The sequence below is a fragment of the Procambarus clarkii genome, chromosome 80, assembly GCF_040958095.1.
Source record: "Procambarus clarkii isolate CNS0578487 chromosome 80, FALCON_Pclarkii_2.0, whole genome shotgun sequence".
Classification (NCBI taxonomy): domain Eukaryota; kingdom Metazoa; phylum Arthropoda; class Malacostraca; order Decapoda; family Cambaridae; genus Procambarus; species Procambarus clarkii.
In genome coordinates, this window is record NC_091229.1 from 25,169,550 (window position 1) to 25,190,074 (window position 20,525).

Below are 20,525 nucleotides of genomic sequence, written 5' to 3' on the forward strand. Positions count from 1 at the left end.
CCCGGGTAAATCCTTCCACTGCCACTCCACTGGCAGGCTTAACACACCACAGTGTTCTTCCGGGGGGACGACGTCACGACAGCTGCAGCAAACTTCACAGTATGGAGACTGGCTGCCTCGGGTAGACTGACTCCACCTTCAACACAGTGGTCCCAGGTCGGCTCTGTAAGCAGACACGTCATCAATAATGGACACTAATACACCACACTCACAGGCTCAGATACTAACACCTGACGCATCCAGTCCATAGATGGCGCTGTCGTCGGAGCACCACCTCACCAGAGGTCAGGGGCGGCGGTGTTGAGCGTTGAACCAGACTGGAAACTGGTCCTCGAGGCCAGTACACGCTGTCCTCACCAGGTGTCGTCGTTCGTTTGGCGGGGGTTTCGGGAGCTGACCCACAGATGGCGTAGTTGTTACTGCTCCTTGCTCGGACGCTGGATCCGGGTTCGTAACACAGAGTTAGATATTGTTCTAATAGCAGCTTTGTGTTGAGTAATTAGAGGAGAGGACGTAAATGATTTTGGGTAGTAGAACCCCAAGCACAAGTACCACAATTGAGATAAGGATAGATGAGAGAGTAATAGAGCGTTACCAGGCCAGGGCGAGGTACATAATATCTGATCTTAGAAAGAATGCCAACAGTTTTAGAAACTTTTTTGATAACTTTAGAATGTGTCCCTGGAAATTCAGCTTGATGTCGATGAGAACACCAAACAATTTGCCATCTACTTTCTTACTAATTTGGGTATTGTTTATTATTAGATTAATTTGATCTGAGGATTTATTGCCAAACAAAATATAGAAAGTTTTGTCAATGTTAAGGGTGAGTTTGTTGGCAGTTAGCCAGTGATGGACTTTATTTAGTTCAGTATTCATGTGTCATTTAGAGCAAGAGGGTCAGGACTGGAGAAAAGGAAGGTTGTGTCGTCAGCAAATAGAATTGGTTTGAGGTGTTGAAAGGCATTTGGAAGGTCATTAATGTAGATGAGAAAGAGGAAAGGGCCAAGTATGCTGCCCTGAGGAACACCAATGTTGATGGGTAGGGTGGGAGAAATGGAATTATTCACAGAAACATATTGGAGCCTGTCAGTAAGGTAAGACTTAAGATTTTGGAGGGAGTGCACCTCTGACTCCATAATTATGTAATTTAAGAAGAAGGTTTTGGTGGTTAACAGTGTCAAAAGCCTTACGTAGATCAACAAATATCCCAACAGGGAACTCATTTTTATCAAGAGCTGCATGTATCAAGTTAATCATACTGATCAGTGCATCGTTGGTGCTTTTTTGTGGTCTGAAGCCATATTGGGAAGAGCTAAGTATATTGTATTCGGCTAGATAAGAGTAAAGCTGCTTGTAGATTAGTTTTTCAAATATTTTTGACAAGTTTGGCAGAAGTGATATATGTCTGAAATTGTTGACGTCAGTGAGATCACCACATTTATGAACGAGGGTTACTATCGCTTTTTTTTTAGAATATCTGGAAAAGTTTGAAGTTCAAGTGACTTGTTGTAGAGCAATGCTATGGCAGGAGCTAAAAAATCTGGAGACTTTTTTTGTAAATTAGAGTTGGTATCTCCGCGAGGGCAATTGACTTTGTTTTAAGGGACATAGCCACACTCGGACATTTAAAGGGACGAGATCGCACACATTTGTGAACATATATGCACTCAAACGGAAACTGACGCATTCATACACGTACAGACGCACTTTATCGTGCACAATAAGGCGGGTACACTCTGTAAGGACACACTAAATCATGCACAGTAGCATGCAACTACACCCAAGTACGCAAACAATTAAAAAGACAAAATTTTAGCAAGGACGTACTCAAACGGACATACGTACATATGTACACTTACCAATTATGGAGACGCGCACACATGAAAGAATAGAAGGAAATAAGCAGTGACTTGCAATTGCATAAATGAGTTCTAATGTAACAAATAAACATAGATAACAAAATTACAGTCAAGAGAAGCATGTATATAAAATAAAACAATAGCCACATATATAATAATGTTAATAATATAGGCATCAGAGGAAGCTATTCTGTTTATGTGTTTTCAGTGAGTAGAAGATAATTATTAATTCCTGTTTAAATCGTTTTTGCAAATCATTTATTTTACCTTCACACTAGGTAACCATCGTCTACTGCAATTCACGAGAAAGTTATACTTTTATTATCATTGGGGACTGGTTGGGTACGAGCTCCTTGTGTTGCGTGCTTGATGTAATGAGATGATCGTTAAGACCACAAATTACTGACTTTAATCAAAGTTTTTGGTTGGCGCAGCTGTGTGTGTGTGTGTGTATGTAGTGGTCCCAGTTGATGCTGGGTTATGTGGATGTATATGTCTGTGCGTATGTTTGCCACAGTGTAGGAGGAGTCTGAGGGCCCTGTCGATGCAGGTCCTTCCCATAGACATATATTCTCCCCAATTCATGGAATATATATATAGTTTTTTTTCTTCCAGATGCCTCCTACCGAGTTATCATTGGAACGGTGTTCGGACAAGATAAGCGGGTGGAAACCCTCTAGCCAAGACCGCTGGGTATAAATATCTGCGACATATAACCACTATTACAACATTCTTCGAAAGATAATGACACTTTGATGCGTAAAATCTGTCTTGCTGAATAACATAGGCAATGTTAATGATGCGTGAAGGAGACAGAAGCCAGGGTCATAGCGAGGGCTACGGAGGCGCGGATGGCCAGCGGTTGGGTGGGTCTGTCACGGGGCTTCCAAAGGACTATATTAATAACGCAACGTTTCCCGAAATCTGTCGTGCACCCACGGAATTATATATCGCGTCCCAGGAGAGCGCCAGGGACAAACCCAGGCCTATAGGCTGGTCGCAGACGTGAGAGCAGAGCGAGGAGAGTGTGTGGAGCGAGAGGTTTGAGAAAGCTTGCGTCAGTGAGCTCCATGAATCACCCAAGGAGACAATAACAAGAGCGACCAGGGCGGTGTATGTGGTGTGATTCACCATGTCTAAAGAGTACGACCACCTCTTCAAGTTACTCATCATAGGAGACTCGGGTAAGCGGGCGGAGGAAGGTGGGTGTGACCTGCGGGTGGGGGTGCCCCAGAGGGTGAGAAGAGCCACAGGGGGCTGGCCTAGGGTGTTGCTGTCAAGAACCACCCCCCTTAATGGTCCCAGGGTGACGGTCCTCACCCTCTCCTTTCTCTCGCTACGGTGCTCAGCTCACACCATGTGGAATGAAACAGTTAATTTTTGTGAGCACAGACCCTGTGGGACACAGGTGGGGGGGGGGAAGGAGTATACGAACCTGTACCGTAAGGGTACAGTATAGTACAGAACTATACTCTACAGAATAGTTCTCATATGGTCTTCAAAGCCTATCATATACTGTATATATATATATAAATAATATACTAATAATGTTAAGGGTATTCTATGGAAGGAGTGTGCATGGCAACTAATATATGAAGTTTTACAAATGTAGTGTTGGATTAAACAACCAGTATCACTTGTGTGTACGATCTGATCATTCCATTATTTCCAATAGGCCTGTGTATGATGTGATTATACCCAGTAGTCCTATGAATGATGTGATTATACCCAGTAGTCCTATGAATGATGTGATCATTCCCAGTAATTCTGTGAATGATGTGATCATTCCCAGTAGTCCTGTGAATGATGTGATCATTCCCAGTAGTCCTGTGAATGATGTGATCATTCCTAGTAGTCCTGTGAATGATGTGATCATTCCCAGTAGTCCTGTGAATGATGTGATCATTCCCAGTAGTCCTGTGAATGATGTGATCATTCCCAGTAGTCCTGTGAATGATGTGATCATTCCCAGTAGTCCTGTGAATGATGTGATCATTCCCAGTAGTCCTATGAATAATGTGATCATTCACAGTAGCCCTGTAAATGATGTGATGATTCCCAGTAGGTCTGTGAACGATGTGATCATTCCCAGTACTCGTGTGAATGATGTGATTATCCCAGTAGCCCTGTGAACGATGTGAGCATTCCAGTAGGCCTGTGCACAATATGATCACAGGCAGCAGGCCTGTGTACAGTAAGATCATACCCAGCAAGCATGTGTACAGTAAGATCATACCCAGCAGGCATGTGTACAGTAAGATCATACCCAGCAGGCATGTGTACAGTAAGATCATACCCAGCAGGCATGTGTACAGTAAGATCATACCCAGCAGGCATGTGTACAGTAAGATCATACCCAGCAGGCATGTGTACAGTAAGATCATACCCAGCAGGCATGTGTACAGTAAGATCATACCCAGCAGGCATGTGTACAGTAAGATCATACCCAGCAGGCATGTGTACAGTAAGATCATACCCAGCAGGCATGTGTACAGTAAGATCATACCCAGCAGGCATGTGTACAGTAAGATCATACCCAGCAGGCATGTGTACAGTAAGATCATACCCAGCAGGCATGTGTACAGTAAGATCATACCCAGCAGGCATGTGTACAGTAAGATCATACCCAGCAGGCATGTGTACAGTAAGATCATACCCAGCAGGCATGTGTACAGTAAGATCATACCCAGCAGGCATGTGTACAGTAAGATCATACCATACAGCAGTACCATATAGTATCAGTGACCGTTATATTTTCAGACAGAATACAACAAAAGATACCCATATAGAGGTCCAGGATAATGACTTATGATTACTATTGAGGAGGTTATCATAGAATAAGAGATGAACTGCAAGATACCTTGTGGAGTCCTAATAGCATTGAAGCATGATCTTCATGAAGATCCTCACTGAGCTTGTACAAGTATATGCCAAGAAGAGGTAGTAATGAAAAGGTCCCAGATGGATGGCAGTTGGTAAAACAAGCTATAAGAACTATATCAAATTCTGGATGGTTATCTATCTTGAGGTTATCTTGAGTTTATTTCGGGGCTTTTTAGTGTCCCTGCGGTCCGGTCCTCGACCAGGCCTCCACCTCCAGGAAGCAGCCTGTGACAGCTTACTAACTCCCAGGTACCTATTTACTACTAGGTAACAGGGGCATAGGGTGAAAGAAACTCTGCCCATCGTTTCTCGCCGGCACCTGGGATCGAACCTGGGACCACAGAATCACGTGTCCAGCATGCTGTCCAGCGGCCGGCAGCCGAGCGGATATCGGCTGGACACACGAGCGGCACGAGTGGACATCGGCTTAAGCCGAGCGGATATGGGCGTAAGCCGAGCGGACATCGGCTTACTGTCGATGGCCGATGAAGTATAAATTCACCACTAATCACATAATGTGATGTACAAAAGGGCTTGGAATGCAGCCACTACCTTACCTACCTTGTGTCTACCCTTATTTTATTTATTTATTTATATACAAGAAGGTACATTGGGTTTGTGAGGATACATAACATAGTGATTACATTCTTATAAAGCCACTAGTACGCGCAACGTTTCAGGCAGGTCCTTAATCTAACAAATACAGTAATTTTATTTATTATTTGTTAAAATAATAAGCCTGGTCTTATTATTTGTTAAAATAATAAGCTGGAAGCCTGGTCAGAGACCGGGCCCAGCGGCCCGGTTAGGGAGATTGGATCAACCTAAAGAAAGTTTGCACAGAATAGCAAGGAAAGATACAAAGTCTACATGCGTAGCCTATACAAGAAGTAAAACTAAAAGTTGTAAGAGAACCCTTGAAAGACGAAACTAAGTTATAATGGATGGTAAAATGAGCAGCTGTTCCTGAATGAATACGTTACATCATTGGTCGTCACACTAGAAAGATTAGACATCTCAACACCCTCACATGTGTTTGAAGCAGGAAAAAGAACGAGTTAAGGGATACTGTTTCTCCATTACATATGTAATAATCAAGTGCATTGGCAAGTTAAGAGCTTTAGGTGTTAATAGAATTCAATCCACAATCATAAAAGAACTTGCCAATAAACTATATCTCTACCTATAGACTAATCAGCCTAACCACACATCAGAAAGCTTATGGAAAGAATTCTAAGGGTATACATCATCCATCCATTCCCTCTGTTCAGTCTTATAAAAGCATCATTCAACAGTTTTGTCTAAACCGATTCCTGCTTTACAAACCTTAACACATTTATGGAAACAGTTGATGCATGGTTTAAGACCTCTGAAGCTTGTGATAATTTACAGTACTACATGAAAGACTCGGCCCAAAAGCTATAAGCACATGTAATCAATGGTAAATTATTGTACAGTAATGGTTAAAATACAAAGCAAAGGGTTGCTCTATTTGTATTAGAAAAAAAAGTGGAGAAATGCTGAGAATACTGAAAGGTTTCATTTTGGTGCAACTTTTCATATACAGTAATACAAGTGCACAGTATTCATTAATGACATAACATAAGAACTAGGGAGCATTGCAACAGGCCTGTTGGCCCATACTAGGCAGTTCCCATTTAAATCCATCCCCTCTTACTTGAGTATCTATCCACTCTGTTCTTGAAACCTGTTAACTTCCTCTCAATAGTGTTAGCTAGCAGACCATTCCATTCACCAGCTTTTACCCATTGTTGTGGGTGTGACCTCTTTTTCAAAATTTGTAGAACCCTGTTTCCCCTAACCTGCTTGAAAACCTTGACCATATCCTCCATTCCCCCCCCCCCCCCCCATTATCCTGCATCTCTCTAAGAAGTGCATATTATATTGACCTTCGTAGGAAAACTCTCCCATACCAGGTATCTTTCCTCTGTATTTTTGTCATTCTTCTTTGTATTTTTATTAATAATCTACATCCGTTCTCTACTATAAGGACCATAACTAAACAGTATTGTACAAGATGGGCTTCACCTGTGCTAGACACAGACCTGCGAAGGATGATATTTGTGCTTCTGTTGGTGATAGGTGTTAGAAATTCCAGCAACCTGCTATCTTCATTCTGTGCACTGATGGACTTAGATCTTGGATTTAGATAATTTTAACCATGACTCCCAAGTCAGTCACAATTTGTTCTGCCCATAAGTGTATTATTGATGCGGTACATAGCATCTCTGCATTTACCAAGGTTTCCCAAGCATTTCTCAACATAAGGTTCATTTGTAATTTTTCTACCCAGCACTGGAGTTTGGCTTTGCAGTTCATGACTCTTCTTTTGTCTTTACTACATGCTCAATCTTTGATTAGTCTGCAAATTTCCTGATTTTACTGGTTTACTGGTCACTCCAGTATACCAGTCATTTTTTTTAGGTTTAGAACAGCAGTTGGCTCAGTACAGAGCCTTGTGGCACACCACTAGTGACATCTATCTACTCTGACTTCACTTAACACTTTCGCGCTCTCCGCAAAGGTCACTCAGCCAACCGAATGTGCGCGCTGCGTTTTTATCGCTTAAGCGTAAAAACAAAAATGTGTATACTCTTTTTACTCTTCTGACCTTAGTTCTCATGCTACGTATTTCATTTTGGTACCAACGTGTTCGCAATAAAATTCTCTAGAAGAACATTAGTAAAATAAGTCATGAAACATATAGGGATACCAGCACCAAATAAATAACTACGTAGATGACTCGCCGTGAGCGCCCATCAGCAACAAAATGTTTTTACTCTTGGGATTGTAATCACCTCCACACTTGTTCTACAGCGTTAATTTTGGTATCAATGGACTCGCAATGAAATTCCCAACACGGTGATATGAATATAAGCGTAGAATAATGATGCAGCCCGCCCGCAAGAGTGTGGGAAGTGGTGAAATTGTTACCCGGTATCGGTGACGGGATGACGCACGGCGCTTTGAAAGTTTATACTTATTTCACTCTCATGACATTAATTTTCTATGTACGTCATTCATTTTTATGTCAATGTGTTCGCAATAGAATGTTCTATGTGCCCATAGGTAAACAATATCAACAAAGCGTAAGTTAGAATAGCGACAAATATAAAACAACGCTGGAACATATCAGTGAGCGTCAAACACACACGAAATATTTTTACTTTTGTTATGTTTGTCAAGATTATACTTGTTGCACACAGTTATTTTTGGTTGTATATTGATCGGAATAAAATTCCCTAAACAGACATATGCATATAGTACATGATATGGGGGAAGAATTACCAGTATAAACGGCTAAAGTCACCCACCTGCAACCCGTTTGGGACAAAATACCATTTGATCGAAGTTATCCACACCTTTCATGAACTTATTGTACCATGCAGCCTAGTGGTGAGAAAGAGAGCCTCATAGCGCGCAGTTTGAAACAAACCCAAAGTAAATCGGATAAAAATTGAATTTTATACAAATATTTTAAAAGTAGACATAACTTTATGTCCACTATGCGTTTACGTTAGACGAAACCGAACGCGCCGGCGCGTCCAGATAGCGCGAAAGTGTTAATTTGTACTGAATTTCTGTTTTCTATCAGCCATTTCCAGTTTAGAATGTGTTGTCTGATACTGTACTGTGTGCTTCGACACAAAGATCTACTGGAAAGTGGGGAGCGAAAATAATATGGAGGCCTTGCAAAAGGATCTACTGTACTTGAATTTCAAAAATGGCCAAGAAACTGACAAATGTATAGCGTATTGTGTATTATTATACCCTATACCATCTTATGTATAGGGTATAATAATACATGCCAGAAAGGCCAAATAAAAATACAAACTTGCAAGAGATTGAAAAGAAAATGATTTCCAAGTAATGATCCACCATTAACTTCACAGCTTTTCAGCTAGAAACTGTGATAAAATAAGGCCAGCCATTTACCTGATGGGCCATTAACACACTAGTCGCCTTGACGAGGACAGGAAGCTGGTGGGTTGTCAATGGTCATCCCCCATTTGCCCTGAGGATTTTTTCCAGCTGGATTTTATAATTTAACAAGAGTTTTGGCATTTACAGCTTCAATGGTTAGGCAGTTCCATGGGTTTATAATTTTTTATCATTTGTAAAATGGGTTTATTATAATATATAATACCTGTACAGTGGTACCTTAATTTACAAATTTAATCCGTTCCCAGAGACGGTGTGTAACCCAAAAATTCTTAACCAAAGCGAATTATCTCATAAGAAATAATGTAAAGTGAATTAATACATTCCACACTCCAAAAAAAATTAACTTTAAAGTAAATTTTCTACCTAATTCACCCAAATCTTTAGTACTAAAATATGTACAAGTTATTGCTTACCTTTATTGATTATTCTTGTTGGTGTATGGAAGATGGTGAGGAGGAAAGGGGTTAGTGATTGGAAGGGGAGTCCCCTTCCATTATAACATCAGGTAGTGATGACCTCTCTGGGGTACTCTCTCTGGTACATTTTGCCTGCATACCACTAGGACCAGCTTGTGGCTCACTGCTTGTTGTTCTCACTAAAAATCTATCCATAGAGGCTTGGTTTTCCCTATGTTGTAACACTTGTCCATAGTGAGGCATCACAGTGTCATCAAAAAGGTTAAGGCAATGGCCTACTACAGCTTGCTCAGGGTGAGTCCTTTCAACAAGAGTTTGCATTTCTTCCCATAGTCTACACTACTTCTTAATTGTTAAGGACATTCTGTACTGCTTCCTCCTTCCCTGAAGACATTTCCTGTTGCTGCTCATTGTGAAGGGCTAGGAGTTCTTCGGTGGTCAGTTCTTCGCTGTGTTCCTCCACTAACTCAAAACACACAACACTCAAACTCTCACAACACTATGAATGCCACCTCTTTTTCTAGATTTCTCAAACCATCCAATGCTCGTCTTAAACTCTTTCGTATCTGCAACACTCATTCCAGAGGTTTTCTTTAAAAAGTCTTTATGCAATTGCCTTGCTTTCTCACAAATGATGGCATCTGAAATGCTATCACCTCCTAACTCCTTATCATATATCCAAATTAATAACAACTTTTCAACATCCTTAAGTGTTTGTGTTCTTTGTTTCGTGATTGTTGATACGTCTTTTGCCACCTTATTACTCATAATGTCCTTTTTCTTAGCAATTACAGTGCATATCGCTGACATAGTTGTACTGTACTGCCTAGCTAGTTCAACATCCCGTATACCTTTTTTTCATGTTTACGAATGATCTCTTTGTTTTTCCTCTGTGGTCATGCTTGGATTGAACCTTACCACTGGCTTTCTTGGGACCCAGGAGGAGATAAATAATAATAACTTTTATGTTCAAATACCCAAAAATAGAAAAAAACACTGAAATTCTTTACAAAGAATTCAACCGAGATTGTCACTAAGCGGGAGGCACTGGTAAACAGAGGTGTGGTCACCATGCCACCACGTGCTAGGTTCGCCCATACACGTATCAACAAACTATGTTACCCCGAGGCAAAGTTTGTAACCCTATTCGGATTTTACAAAGAAATTGGGCTCGTAACCCGAAAAGTTCATAAAGAGGGTCATTTGTAAGCCGAGGTGTCACTGTACTGTAATTATAACCCTGTGGATGACAAGGCATCTCCTGTTTTCAGTCCTGCATTGGGTTTTGTTGAGCGTCAAACTGTTGCTCCTTGTTTGTGTTATACTTGACCTTTTGAAGAAATGGTCATGATCAACATCCTCAAAATAGTTTAGTATTTTAAAGTTCAATGAGATCCGCCCTGTCATGCCTGGTTTGCAGCATTGTTAACCCTGAAGCCTTCAGCTGTTCAGGGCATGAGACTTGACTTAGTTCTAGGTTGATTTTTGTTGCCCGGTGTTGAACTTTCTCCAAAGCAGCCATATCCTTCTGAAGATGAGGTCTCCAAATGAGGATGAGGATGAGGGGCAGCAGGTGGCTGAGCGGACAGAACACTGGACGCGTGATCCTGTGGTCCCTGGTTCGATCCCGGGCGCCGGTGAGAAACAATGGGCAGATTTTCTTTCACCCTGATGCCCCTGTTACCTAGCAGTAAATAGGTACCTGGGAGTTAGTCAGCTGTCACGGAGTGCTTCCTGTGGGTGGAGGCCTGGTCGAGGACCGGGCCGCGGGGACACTAAACCCCGAAATCATCTCAAGATAACCAAGTTGGGGCGCACCAGATATATATACAGTTGAATCACTAACTGAGCAAATATAGTGGCAGCTAGGAAAATGAAAGGATGGGTTATGAGAATGCTCAAATCTAGAGATCCCACAGCAATGCTAATATTATTTAAATCACTGGAGCTGCTCTGTCTTGAGTATTGCTCAATACTCACTTTTCCTTTCAGAGCAGGAGAGATCTCTAGATTTAGAGGGAACACAACCTATACGGCATGCATAGAAACGATAAAACATCTAAATTATCGAGATCGTCTCAAAGTTCTCAAAATGTACTCTCTGGAAAGGAGATGAGAAAGGTATCAAATAATATATACATGGAAGATACTGAGGGCCAGGTCCCAAATTTGCACGGTATAATAACTACATCTGGAGCAAAAGATATAGAAGGAAATACAGAAAAGAACCATTGAGGAGAAGGGGTGCCATAGGCACAATCAGAGAGCACTGAACATCAGGGATCTACGGCTGTTCAATACCCTCTCAGCAGCCAGAACAAAGCTGGATATCGACAAGCAGCATTTTTGATAAGTTCTTGCAAGAAGTGCCGGACCAATTGGGTTGCAGTGGATATGTGGGCCTGCGGGCCGCTCCAAGTAACAGCTTGCTGGACCAAGTTATCACAAGTTGAGCCTGGACCCAGTCCAGGCTCGGGGAGTAGAAAAATTCTCGAAACCCTCGCTAGGTATGCTCCAGGTCTGCTACCTTCTTTTTCTTAAAGTCAAAGATATGCTGATTATTCCTAGGGTATAGTTTGCATTTTTACTGCTGCTCCTTCCTGTTCAGTGCGTGGTGGATTTTGGCTCCAAAGTCCTTTTATCAATCTGCAACAAGATGGTGTTATTAATTTGGTAGTTGTGATGTGGGTTGTTATGCCCCACAAGCAAAGTTTTACATTCTTGATATTATCTGATATTTGATATTGACTGGCATTTGCCAGTCAATATCAACTGGTAGATCATTTATGTACACAATAAACATCACTGGTGCAAGAACTGAACCCTGTGGTACTCCACTTGTGACATTTCTCCATTCCGATACATTGCCTCTGATTACTGCCCTCATTTTTCTATCAGTCAGAAAATTTTTCATCCATGATAGAAGCTTACCTGTCACCCCTCCAATATTTTCCAGTTTCCAGAACAACCTCTTATGTGGAACTCTGTCGAAAGCCTTTTTTAGATCCAGATAGATGCAGTCAACCCAACCCTCTCTTTCCTGTAATATCTCTGTGGCTCGATCATAGAAACTGAGTAAATTCGATACACAGGATCTTCCAGATCGAAAACCATACTGTCTGTCTGATATTATATCATTTCTCTCCAGGTGTTCTACCCATTTAGTTTTGATTAGCTTTTCCAATACTTTCACTATTACACTTGTCAATGATACAGGTCTATAATTGAGGGGGTCTTCCCTGCTGCCACTTTTGTAGATTGGAACTATGTTAGCCTGTTTCCACACGTCTGCTACGATTCCTGTACACAGGGATGCCTGAAAGATCAGGTGAAGTGGAATGCTGAGCTCAGATGCACATTCTCTCAGAACCCATGGTGAAACGCCATCTGGGCCAGCTGCTTTGTTCTTCCCGAGCTCCTTTAGCATATTTTCCACTTCATCTCTAGACACCTCTATCCGCTCTATGTTGTTCTCTGGAATTCTTATTGTGTCTGGTTCTCTGAAGATTTCATTTTGTACAAACACACTTTGGAACTTTTCATTTAATGTTTCACACATTTCCTTTTCATTTTCCGTGAATCTGTTTCCCATTTTCAACCTCTGGATATTATCCTTTACCTGCAATTTGTTGTTTATGAATTTATAGAATAGACCTGGTTCTGTTTTACATTTGTCCGCAATCCCTTTTTCAAAATTTCTTTCTGCCTCTCTCCTCACTGCCGTGTAGTTGTTTCTCGCATCTTTGTATCGCTGGTATGTTTGTCGCCCTGTTGGGCTGCTTGTCGCCCTGTTGGGCTGCTTGTCGCCCTGTTGGGCTGCTTGTCGCCCTGTTGGGCTGCTTGTCGCCCTGTTGGGCTGCTTGTCGCCCTGTTGGGCTGCTTGTCGCCCTGTTGGGCTGCTTGTCGCCCGGTTGGGCTGCTTGTCGCCCGGTTGGGCTGCTTGTCGCCCGGTTTGGTTCCTTTTTGGGCTCTTTGCTAATTTGGCCGGTTTTCTTGTTCCTGCTTCCTCTTTTGGCTACTTTTCTCGTGCAGTAGTCCTGGCTGGCGCCTTCCCGCAGGGAGGGTGTGCGGTTCGGCCAGCGTGTTATGCACATGCGCCGTGGAGTTTGTTTTGGTCTGGGCGGTGTTTCAGTGCTGGTGTTTTGCGCCCTTTTTTTGCTACAGTGCTTCGCCTCTCGTTCTTCTCCCTGGCTGCGGTATGTACCCCTTCGCGTCGGGGGTGTCCTGGTTCCCAGTTGTGGGGAGGACACCGCGGTTTTCCCTGTGTCATGGGTGTGGACCGCCTCCTTCGCCTCTCCCTGCTCTCCTGCGGGTCAGGCAGGGTCCGGCTCTGGCGTCTTCACCTGGCGGTGCTCCCAAGTTCTTCTGGGCACGGTTGAGTCGTGTCAAGTTCGTGCCACCATTCGCCAGGTGAGTTTCTGCGGTCTGGCGTCTTTTGGCCGGGCGCTGGATGCGGCGGTGTTTATATACCTGTCTTTATTTAGGTATATTTTTGTACGACTGAGACCGTTCGCACACCAGTGACTGTCCCTTTATCACCCCTTCCTGTCCCCCTCATGTGCATGTCCAACCCATGCTGGAGTCATTCAGGGGACCCTCCTTTTTTAATGTTGTGAGGTGTGGGGGTTGTGGGGTTGGTTCTGTGCTCACCTGGTAAGGCTCCTGGCTGTGCTTGCAGGATTTGAGCTCTGGCTCTTGGGTCCCGCCTATCTGTTAGAACTTGCGGGATAGTACCAGTGGAGTGCAGTGGTGCTATTGGCACCTTTGGGGAACACTATTACCATCAGAGGTCTGTGCTTGTTACACGACCTACTTGCGAGCATAAGCCTTCTTGCTGGTTCGTCCGTGGACTTCCAGGGCGCACTGGCCTGTTTTCGTATGGCAGTTCCGGCCCGTCCTGGTTGTGGGGGTATGTGGGCCGGTGAACTGCTCCTAGCAGCTGCCTGGTGGGCCATCCTCTGGCTGGTCTAGCCTGACCTTGGGCCGGGCTTCAGGTGTAAAAGAGCTCCCAGTACCTCATCCAGCAGGTATTGAGCGGGGTTTCTCCGCCGTCGGTCGCCTGGTGCAGGTTTCTGGGCCTGCAGGGTTTTGTCGTGTCTCCGTTGGCCCTGTCTGGGGTCTGCCTGCTCCGTTCTCTGCCTTTGCAGAGGGGAGTTGCTATTTACATGTTGCATGTTGCAGTGGTGCCTGTTGCTGCTGCTGCACGTGTGCATTGGTACCGTGTTTCACGGTGGCGTGTCCTTGTTCCTGTGTCCGGTTGTGGAGTGGCACTTTGCTGCCGTTTTGTGCCTGGGGATTGCTTGGGGTTTTTGTCCCTGCCTGATTGTCCACCCCTGGTTATTCTCCTGGGATTTTTTGTGCTTCTGCTCTTTCTTCCTGCCTCCTCTGCAGCAGGGATGTTCTGCGTGTGTTCTCAGGTGTTGGTCAGCCTGTGTCCTGTGATGTGCTTCTTTGTCTCGGTCTGTTGCAGTTGTTCGTGCCCCTTGGTTCGGGTCCTGTTCTGGCGGCGACCCTTCCGCCTTCTTTGGTTTCCTAGCTTGCCCTGCCGTTTTTTTTTTTTTTTTTTTTTTTTTTTTTTTTTTTTTTTTTTTTTTTTTTTTTGGGGGGTCTTGCGATGTCTCGCGTCGGACCCGTCGTTTCTGACCTCCTGGCGGGCTTGCATGCTTTGGGGAGTTTTTCTGTTCGGCAGACGTTCCATCTCCTTGTGCCGCCTGGGTTTCGGTGGTCGCGCCCGAGATCTTCTCGCGGCTCCGCCTTTTTCCTGGGCTCGGAGGGGCCTTGTCGGGGCTGCTTATATTCTGCCTCGTGGTCTCGCCTCCGGTTGGTGGTCGGGTGGCTTCGTGGTAGGTGTCCCACCTGCGTGCTTCTCTTGGCGGCAGTATGGGGTATTTTGGCGGTCTTTCCTTTTCCTGTCCCTTCTTAGGTGGTTACTCTTGTTAGCTTGGTTTACTCTCGGCTTGGTTTTCTAGTGGGGGTTGGGGGCCGTCGTCTTGCCACATACTGTCGCCTCTTTTCGTGCGGCGCAGGCGGAGCCGCTTCAGCTTGCTTTCGGTCTTGGTGTTGCTTCTGCACCGTTAGTAAGCTGTCTTGTGCGTCATTTCACCTCCGGCCTGTTCGTGCGCCGCTTGCACCATCCTGGTCTCTGGTCAGCGTGCTCTGTCTTCTCCTCGGTTGGTAGTGCCCCTTCGGTTCCGGTGTGTTTTTTCGTAGGCTCTTTCCTTTGGGCCTTTGCCTCTGGGGGTCGAGTCGCTGAGTTTTCTTGCTCCTTCGGTTTTAGCGTTTTGGTTGTTTGTTGGCAGCAGTCTCCATCTTTTCTGGCGCGGGGTGGGGCTGCTGCATTCTGGAGGGGTCCAGGGTTTGTTGGTGCTTCGTTGGTCGGGCCGGGGGTGTGTCGTTTTTGTGTTCAGTGGCGGCCCTCCGCTGTTGTTTGCGTGCCACGGCGTTTGGGTCCGGAGCGCGTTTTGCGTTGATCCGGTTTTGTTCTTCCCGGTTCGCGGGTGATAGTGTCCCGGGTGGTCAGCCGTGTTCTTGCGGCTAAGCTGCCTGTGTTCTTCCCTCATGCCTGTGGCGTTCGTGGCTTCGCTGCTCTCGCTGCCGTCTGGGCGACGTGGCCTTGCGGTCTTTCGGGCATGGATTTTTGGTGTTCGTGCAGGGGCCTTGCTGCTTGTGGTTCTCGGGTTGTTCCCGGGATTTTCGGGGCTGTGGCGCCTTGGGTTGGCGTTTGCTGCCGGTTGTCTCGCCTCCTTGAGGGGTGCGTGGTGTCCGCCTCCCGGTTCTGTCCCTTTGACCTTCCTCTGTGGGTAGTTAGCTCCGGGGAGCCGACGGGGCTCCCCCCAGAAAACCAGCGTTGAATATAATGAAACGCCATTTTCTGGGTGAGACCCGGAGGCTCCCCGGCAACCCTCCCTCCCTCCGGTCGGCGTTTTTCGCGTGTTTTGACATCCAGCCTCAGAACTGATGGGTGGATAGCCGGCGTGGGAGGTCTGGGGCTCCCCCTTCCCCCTCCCGGGGAGGGGGGAGCTGCGCAGACAGCGGCGCGGTGACGTATGACGCCATACTAGTTTCCTTGTTTTCTGTTGAAGAGTTCTATTCATTAGTTCGGCTTAGGTAGCAATTTTCACCAGAATAGGGGTTTGTTTTGGAATGCTTATCTTTCTGGATGCTTGACCCGGTCGATGGCAGACATAGAATGCTTCCAACCACACGGGGGTTTCTATAGGCCATTGCTCCCCTTGCCTCTCTGAGGGGGCCAGGTTCTGGCTCGTGGTCCCCAGTAGGCCCTAGAACTCCATACACATGACTGATGCCAAAGTCTGACATTAGCATATCAGCCGATAAAGCTCCGGGGAGCCTCCGGGTCTCACCCAGAAAATGGCGTTTCATTACATTCAACGCTGGTTTTATTCACCATACCTGAACAAATAAGCTGGTATGGTGCCCAAAGACCATAGTGGCCATCAGTAAACAACATGCCAAGTCGTGCAGACGATGCTCCTCCCTCACCAAAATGGCGGCTCCCAACCTACTCCTCTCGCTGTTATCTCACACTATACACACGTTATATATAAGTATCTACATTTGTGTTCACCATATCGAACCACTAAGCTGGTATGGTGAGTGCAGTCAATAAATGGTGGCCACACACAGTCAGAAAACGACGCCACAACCCTCCCTCCCACAGCCTTACTCCTCCCTCCATGGAGCGCAGCGCTAAATATCACCACAATCCTGCTATTATCAAAATCTTGGTCAGTTTTATCACAGTCAGGGGGCTTCAGTAATACTATCACTGCTAAATAATAGCAGTATCATTTATATTATGGTATTTGTAGGTGATGCTGTGGTCACAAGCTGAACAGCAGTGCTGTGAGCTCGTGCTGCGTGCGCCAGCCTAGGTGGCTTGCTCAATACTGACGCTGTAACACCCAAGAATGTTGGCCTGGATTTTTTTTCTAGGTGTCATCTGGCAACTATCGGTCGTGGCTGTACTATAGCTGCCCCTATCCCAGGCGAGGCGTTTAAATTATAGCGCTAGACACGAAATCATATATAAATGATGTGCGCGGTTTCGGTTTTGTCACTGATATCATTTATATATGATATGCGCGGTTTGAGGGTTAATTACTGCAGAAGGGACATTCGCTACTGCCTCATCCTCCACTGTAGAATCATCCGCTGCGTTGTCTTGCTGTTCCTGTTGAAGGGCTTGGAGTTCTTCGGTGGTCAGTTCTTCGTTGTGTTGTTCCATCAACTCCTCCACATCATCACCATCCAATTCTAAGCCCATTTGCTGGCCTAGAGTAACAATTTCCTCAACAATAGGCGCATCATTTACAGGCTCAAACCCCTCAAAGTCTAGTTCTCTCACACATTCAGGCCACAATTTTCTCCAGTCAGAGATCAGGGTTCTTTGAGTTACTTCTTGCCAGGCTTTGTCAACGAGTTTTAAAGCACTACAAATGTTAAAATGGTGTTTCCAGAACTCTTTGAGGGTGAGTTGTGTGGCTTCAGTCACTTCAAAAAATTTCCGGAAAAGTGCCCTTTCATAAAGATTCTTAAAATTCGCTATGATTTTCTGGTCCATAGGCTGAATTAGAGGAGTGGTGTTAGGAGGAAGGAATTTAACTGTGAGGAATTTATTGTATCTGGGCAACAAATCATCTTCCAAGCCTGGAGGATGAGCAGGAGCATTGTCGAGGAGACGCACGGCTTTGAGTGGCAAATGTTTCTCCTGCAGATATTTTTCTATGGCAGGGCACAGCACTTCATTTAACCACTCCTAAAAAATAAGCCTAATCACCCATGCTTTTTTATTAGCCTTCCACATCACACACAAATGGGTTTTCTGCACTTTATACTGTTTGAAAACCCTTGGATTTTCAGAATGATACACTAGCAAGGGTTTAATTTTCAAATCGCCACTCGCATTTGAACACAGCACAAGCGTAAACCTATCTTTCATAGGCTTGTGTCCGGGCAAGGATTTTTCCTCCTTGGTAATGTATGTCCTCTTAGGCATTCTTTTCCAAAACAGTCCTGTTTCGTCACAATTAAACACTTGTTGCAGTTGGTATCCCTCAGCCTCTGCAAACTCTTTAAATTCCTCAATAAATCGTCCAGCGGCTGGTTTGTCTGAGCTGGCTGCCTCCCCATGCTTGTAACACTATGGATACCACTTCTCCTTCTAAATTTTTCAAACCAGCCCCTGCTTGCCTTAAACTCTTTCGTATCTGCATCACTCGTTGCAAGGGGTATTCTTTAGAAGGTCTTCGTGCAATACCCTGGCTTTCTCACAAATAATGGCCTCCGAAACACTATCACCCCTCAACTCCTTGTCGTGTATCCAAATTAATAACAACTTTTCCACTTCTTCAAGTACCAGTATTTGTGGTCTTTGTTTCGTTATTGTTCTTACTCCTTTTGCCACTTTAGCACTCATAATCTCATTTTTCTTCTTAAGTATAGTGCATATTGTTGATGTGGCTTTGTTGTACTGCCAACAAAGTTCAACAACACGTGTACCGTTCTCATGCTTCCGAATGATCTCTTGTTTAGCCTCTATTGTCATCCTCACATGGTCTTTCTGGCCTTGATCCTTACCACTGGCTTTCTTGGGACCCATGGTGAGATATATAATAACAAATTGTATAGTCAGATGACCAAAAATCCAACAAAACACTGAAAATCCGGGTGAAGAATTGATGTGGGGTAGTCACTGGGCGCGAGACAATGGTAAACTGAGGGGCGGAGGGGCTGAGGGGCGACGATCGCCGAACCACCACGTGCTAGGTCGCCCTGTACGCGTATCAACAAACTCGCGTCCCAAGGTAACCCTCGCCTTCTGAGACATATTTTCCGAGGAAATCCTGCTCGTATTCCGAAAAGCTCGCATACAGGGACACTCGCATTCCGAGGTACCACTGTATATAAAAACCTGCTCGGATGCGAATGGAACGTTATGTGAAAATTTCAAAGCAATCATCGATGAAGAACTTTTGGAGATAAGCGGTTATGCACAAATGAACATTTCCATTTTTATTTATATAGATTATTATTTCGAAGCCGTAGGTCACAGAACTGTGGCGACGAAATCGAACAAAACACGCATGGTGTTGTGTGCACACGGATTAGACCCGTCCACCCGCACTGGAGTTGTGCCGCCAATAACATGAATAATTTCTCAAATAGCAGATGTCTATCATATTGCAGTATATTTTTGGTTTTATTTAGTTTAGTTTAATTAGGATAATAAAGAGTTGTTAAAACACTAGTTTTAGAGATGATTTATTAATCTGAAACTATTAAAGTCATGGGTCACTGAACTATGACGACAGACGAATGTGAGTGAAACCTCATTGTACAGTATTCCCTTATCTGTCCACTCTCACTCATCTTGTTTCATCACAGAAAATGTATATAAGAAGATTTCAACACATTAGCTAGCTATTCCCACTTCAGCCTTTAAATTAATTTACAAAGATACATGTGCCACAAATCACTGAACGAAAATCATGGAAACTCAGTCATTCACTTGTGTGGACCACTCTGGCTTGTGTTTGGTTCATATGGTTCACTTGTTATGTGGTCCACTTGTGTGATCCAACTTGTCTTATGAAGAAATTATTAATTGTAATCTGTGATAGAATGAGACAGTTTTCCACCAGTCTGTGAACTCTGTCCCAACATCGTAAGCTTGTGGGCCACTTGTGGTCCACTTGTGTGGTCCACTTGTGGTCCACTTGTGTGGTCCACTTGTGTGGTCCACTTGTGTGGTCCAACTTGTCATATGAAGGAATTATTAATTGTAACCTGTGATGAAATGGGAAAGTTTCCCACCAATCTGTGAACTGTCTCGACATAGTAAGCAAATCCGAACATTCCCCGCTTCGTCGAACCGGGTGAGCAAATCCGGCCTGAAAAGTGTGCGAACTAGCTGGAGATTCGTTGAATTGAGGTTGTACTGTACTGTCTCCACTCGATCATCCGGACTAAATGGGAAGGACCCCCAGCCGGATTATCACATTTTTCGGATAATGGTACTTTTTCACCTACGAGTCCAAAAGTGACCATTTCCAACTATTTTTATACTACAAACAACATAATTTGAATTGCCTTGCCACATACAATTATTAAATATTCAACTAGAAACCTCAACTTACCTTGTTGGTGTTCGTCTTCTTGATTGATGCCACACATCTTGAAGTTAAAAATTCTTAACAATTTACGTAACCTATACTAACACAACACTAAAATTAACACTTAAAATTACTGTACAGTTCATTAAGCTAAGTTAGTTTTGACTGCCAGCTGCTGAAGCCTCACTGGTTGAGGGCATTTGGGTTGCCTGTGAGGCCTCACTTGTTGAAGGTGCTTGCTTGCACCTCACTTGTTGAAGCGC

General features: G+C 44.4%; 1 protein-coding gene across 2 annotated transcripts in view; it reads left to right on the top strand.

Moving 5' to 3' along the window:
• Positions 1-2,676: 2,676 nt before the first annotated feature.
• Rab35 (RAS oncogene family member Rab35) overlaps positions 2,677-20,525 on the top strand; it is a 150,462-nt gene continuing 132,613 nt past the window's right edge. The window contains exon 1 of one of the 2 annotated variants that reach the window (XM_045727799.2): positions 2,677-3,046. In XM_045727799.2, the coding sequence (XP_045583755.1) occupies positions 2,995-3,046 (52 nt within the window). In that variant the 5' untranslated portion in view covers positions 2,677-2,994. The remainder of the gene's footprint in view (positions 3,047-20,525) is intronic. The other variant, XM_069314979.1, reaches the window with a different exon arrangement.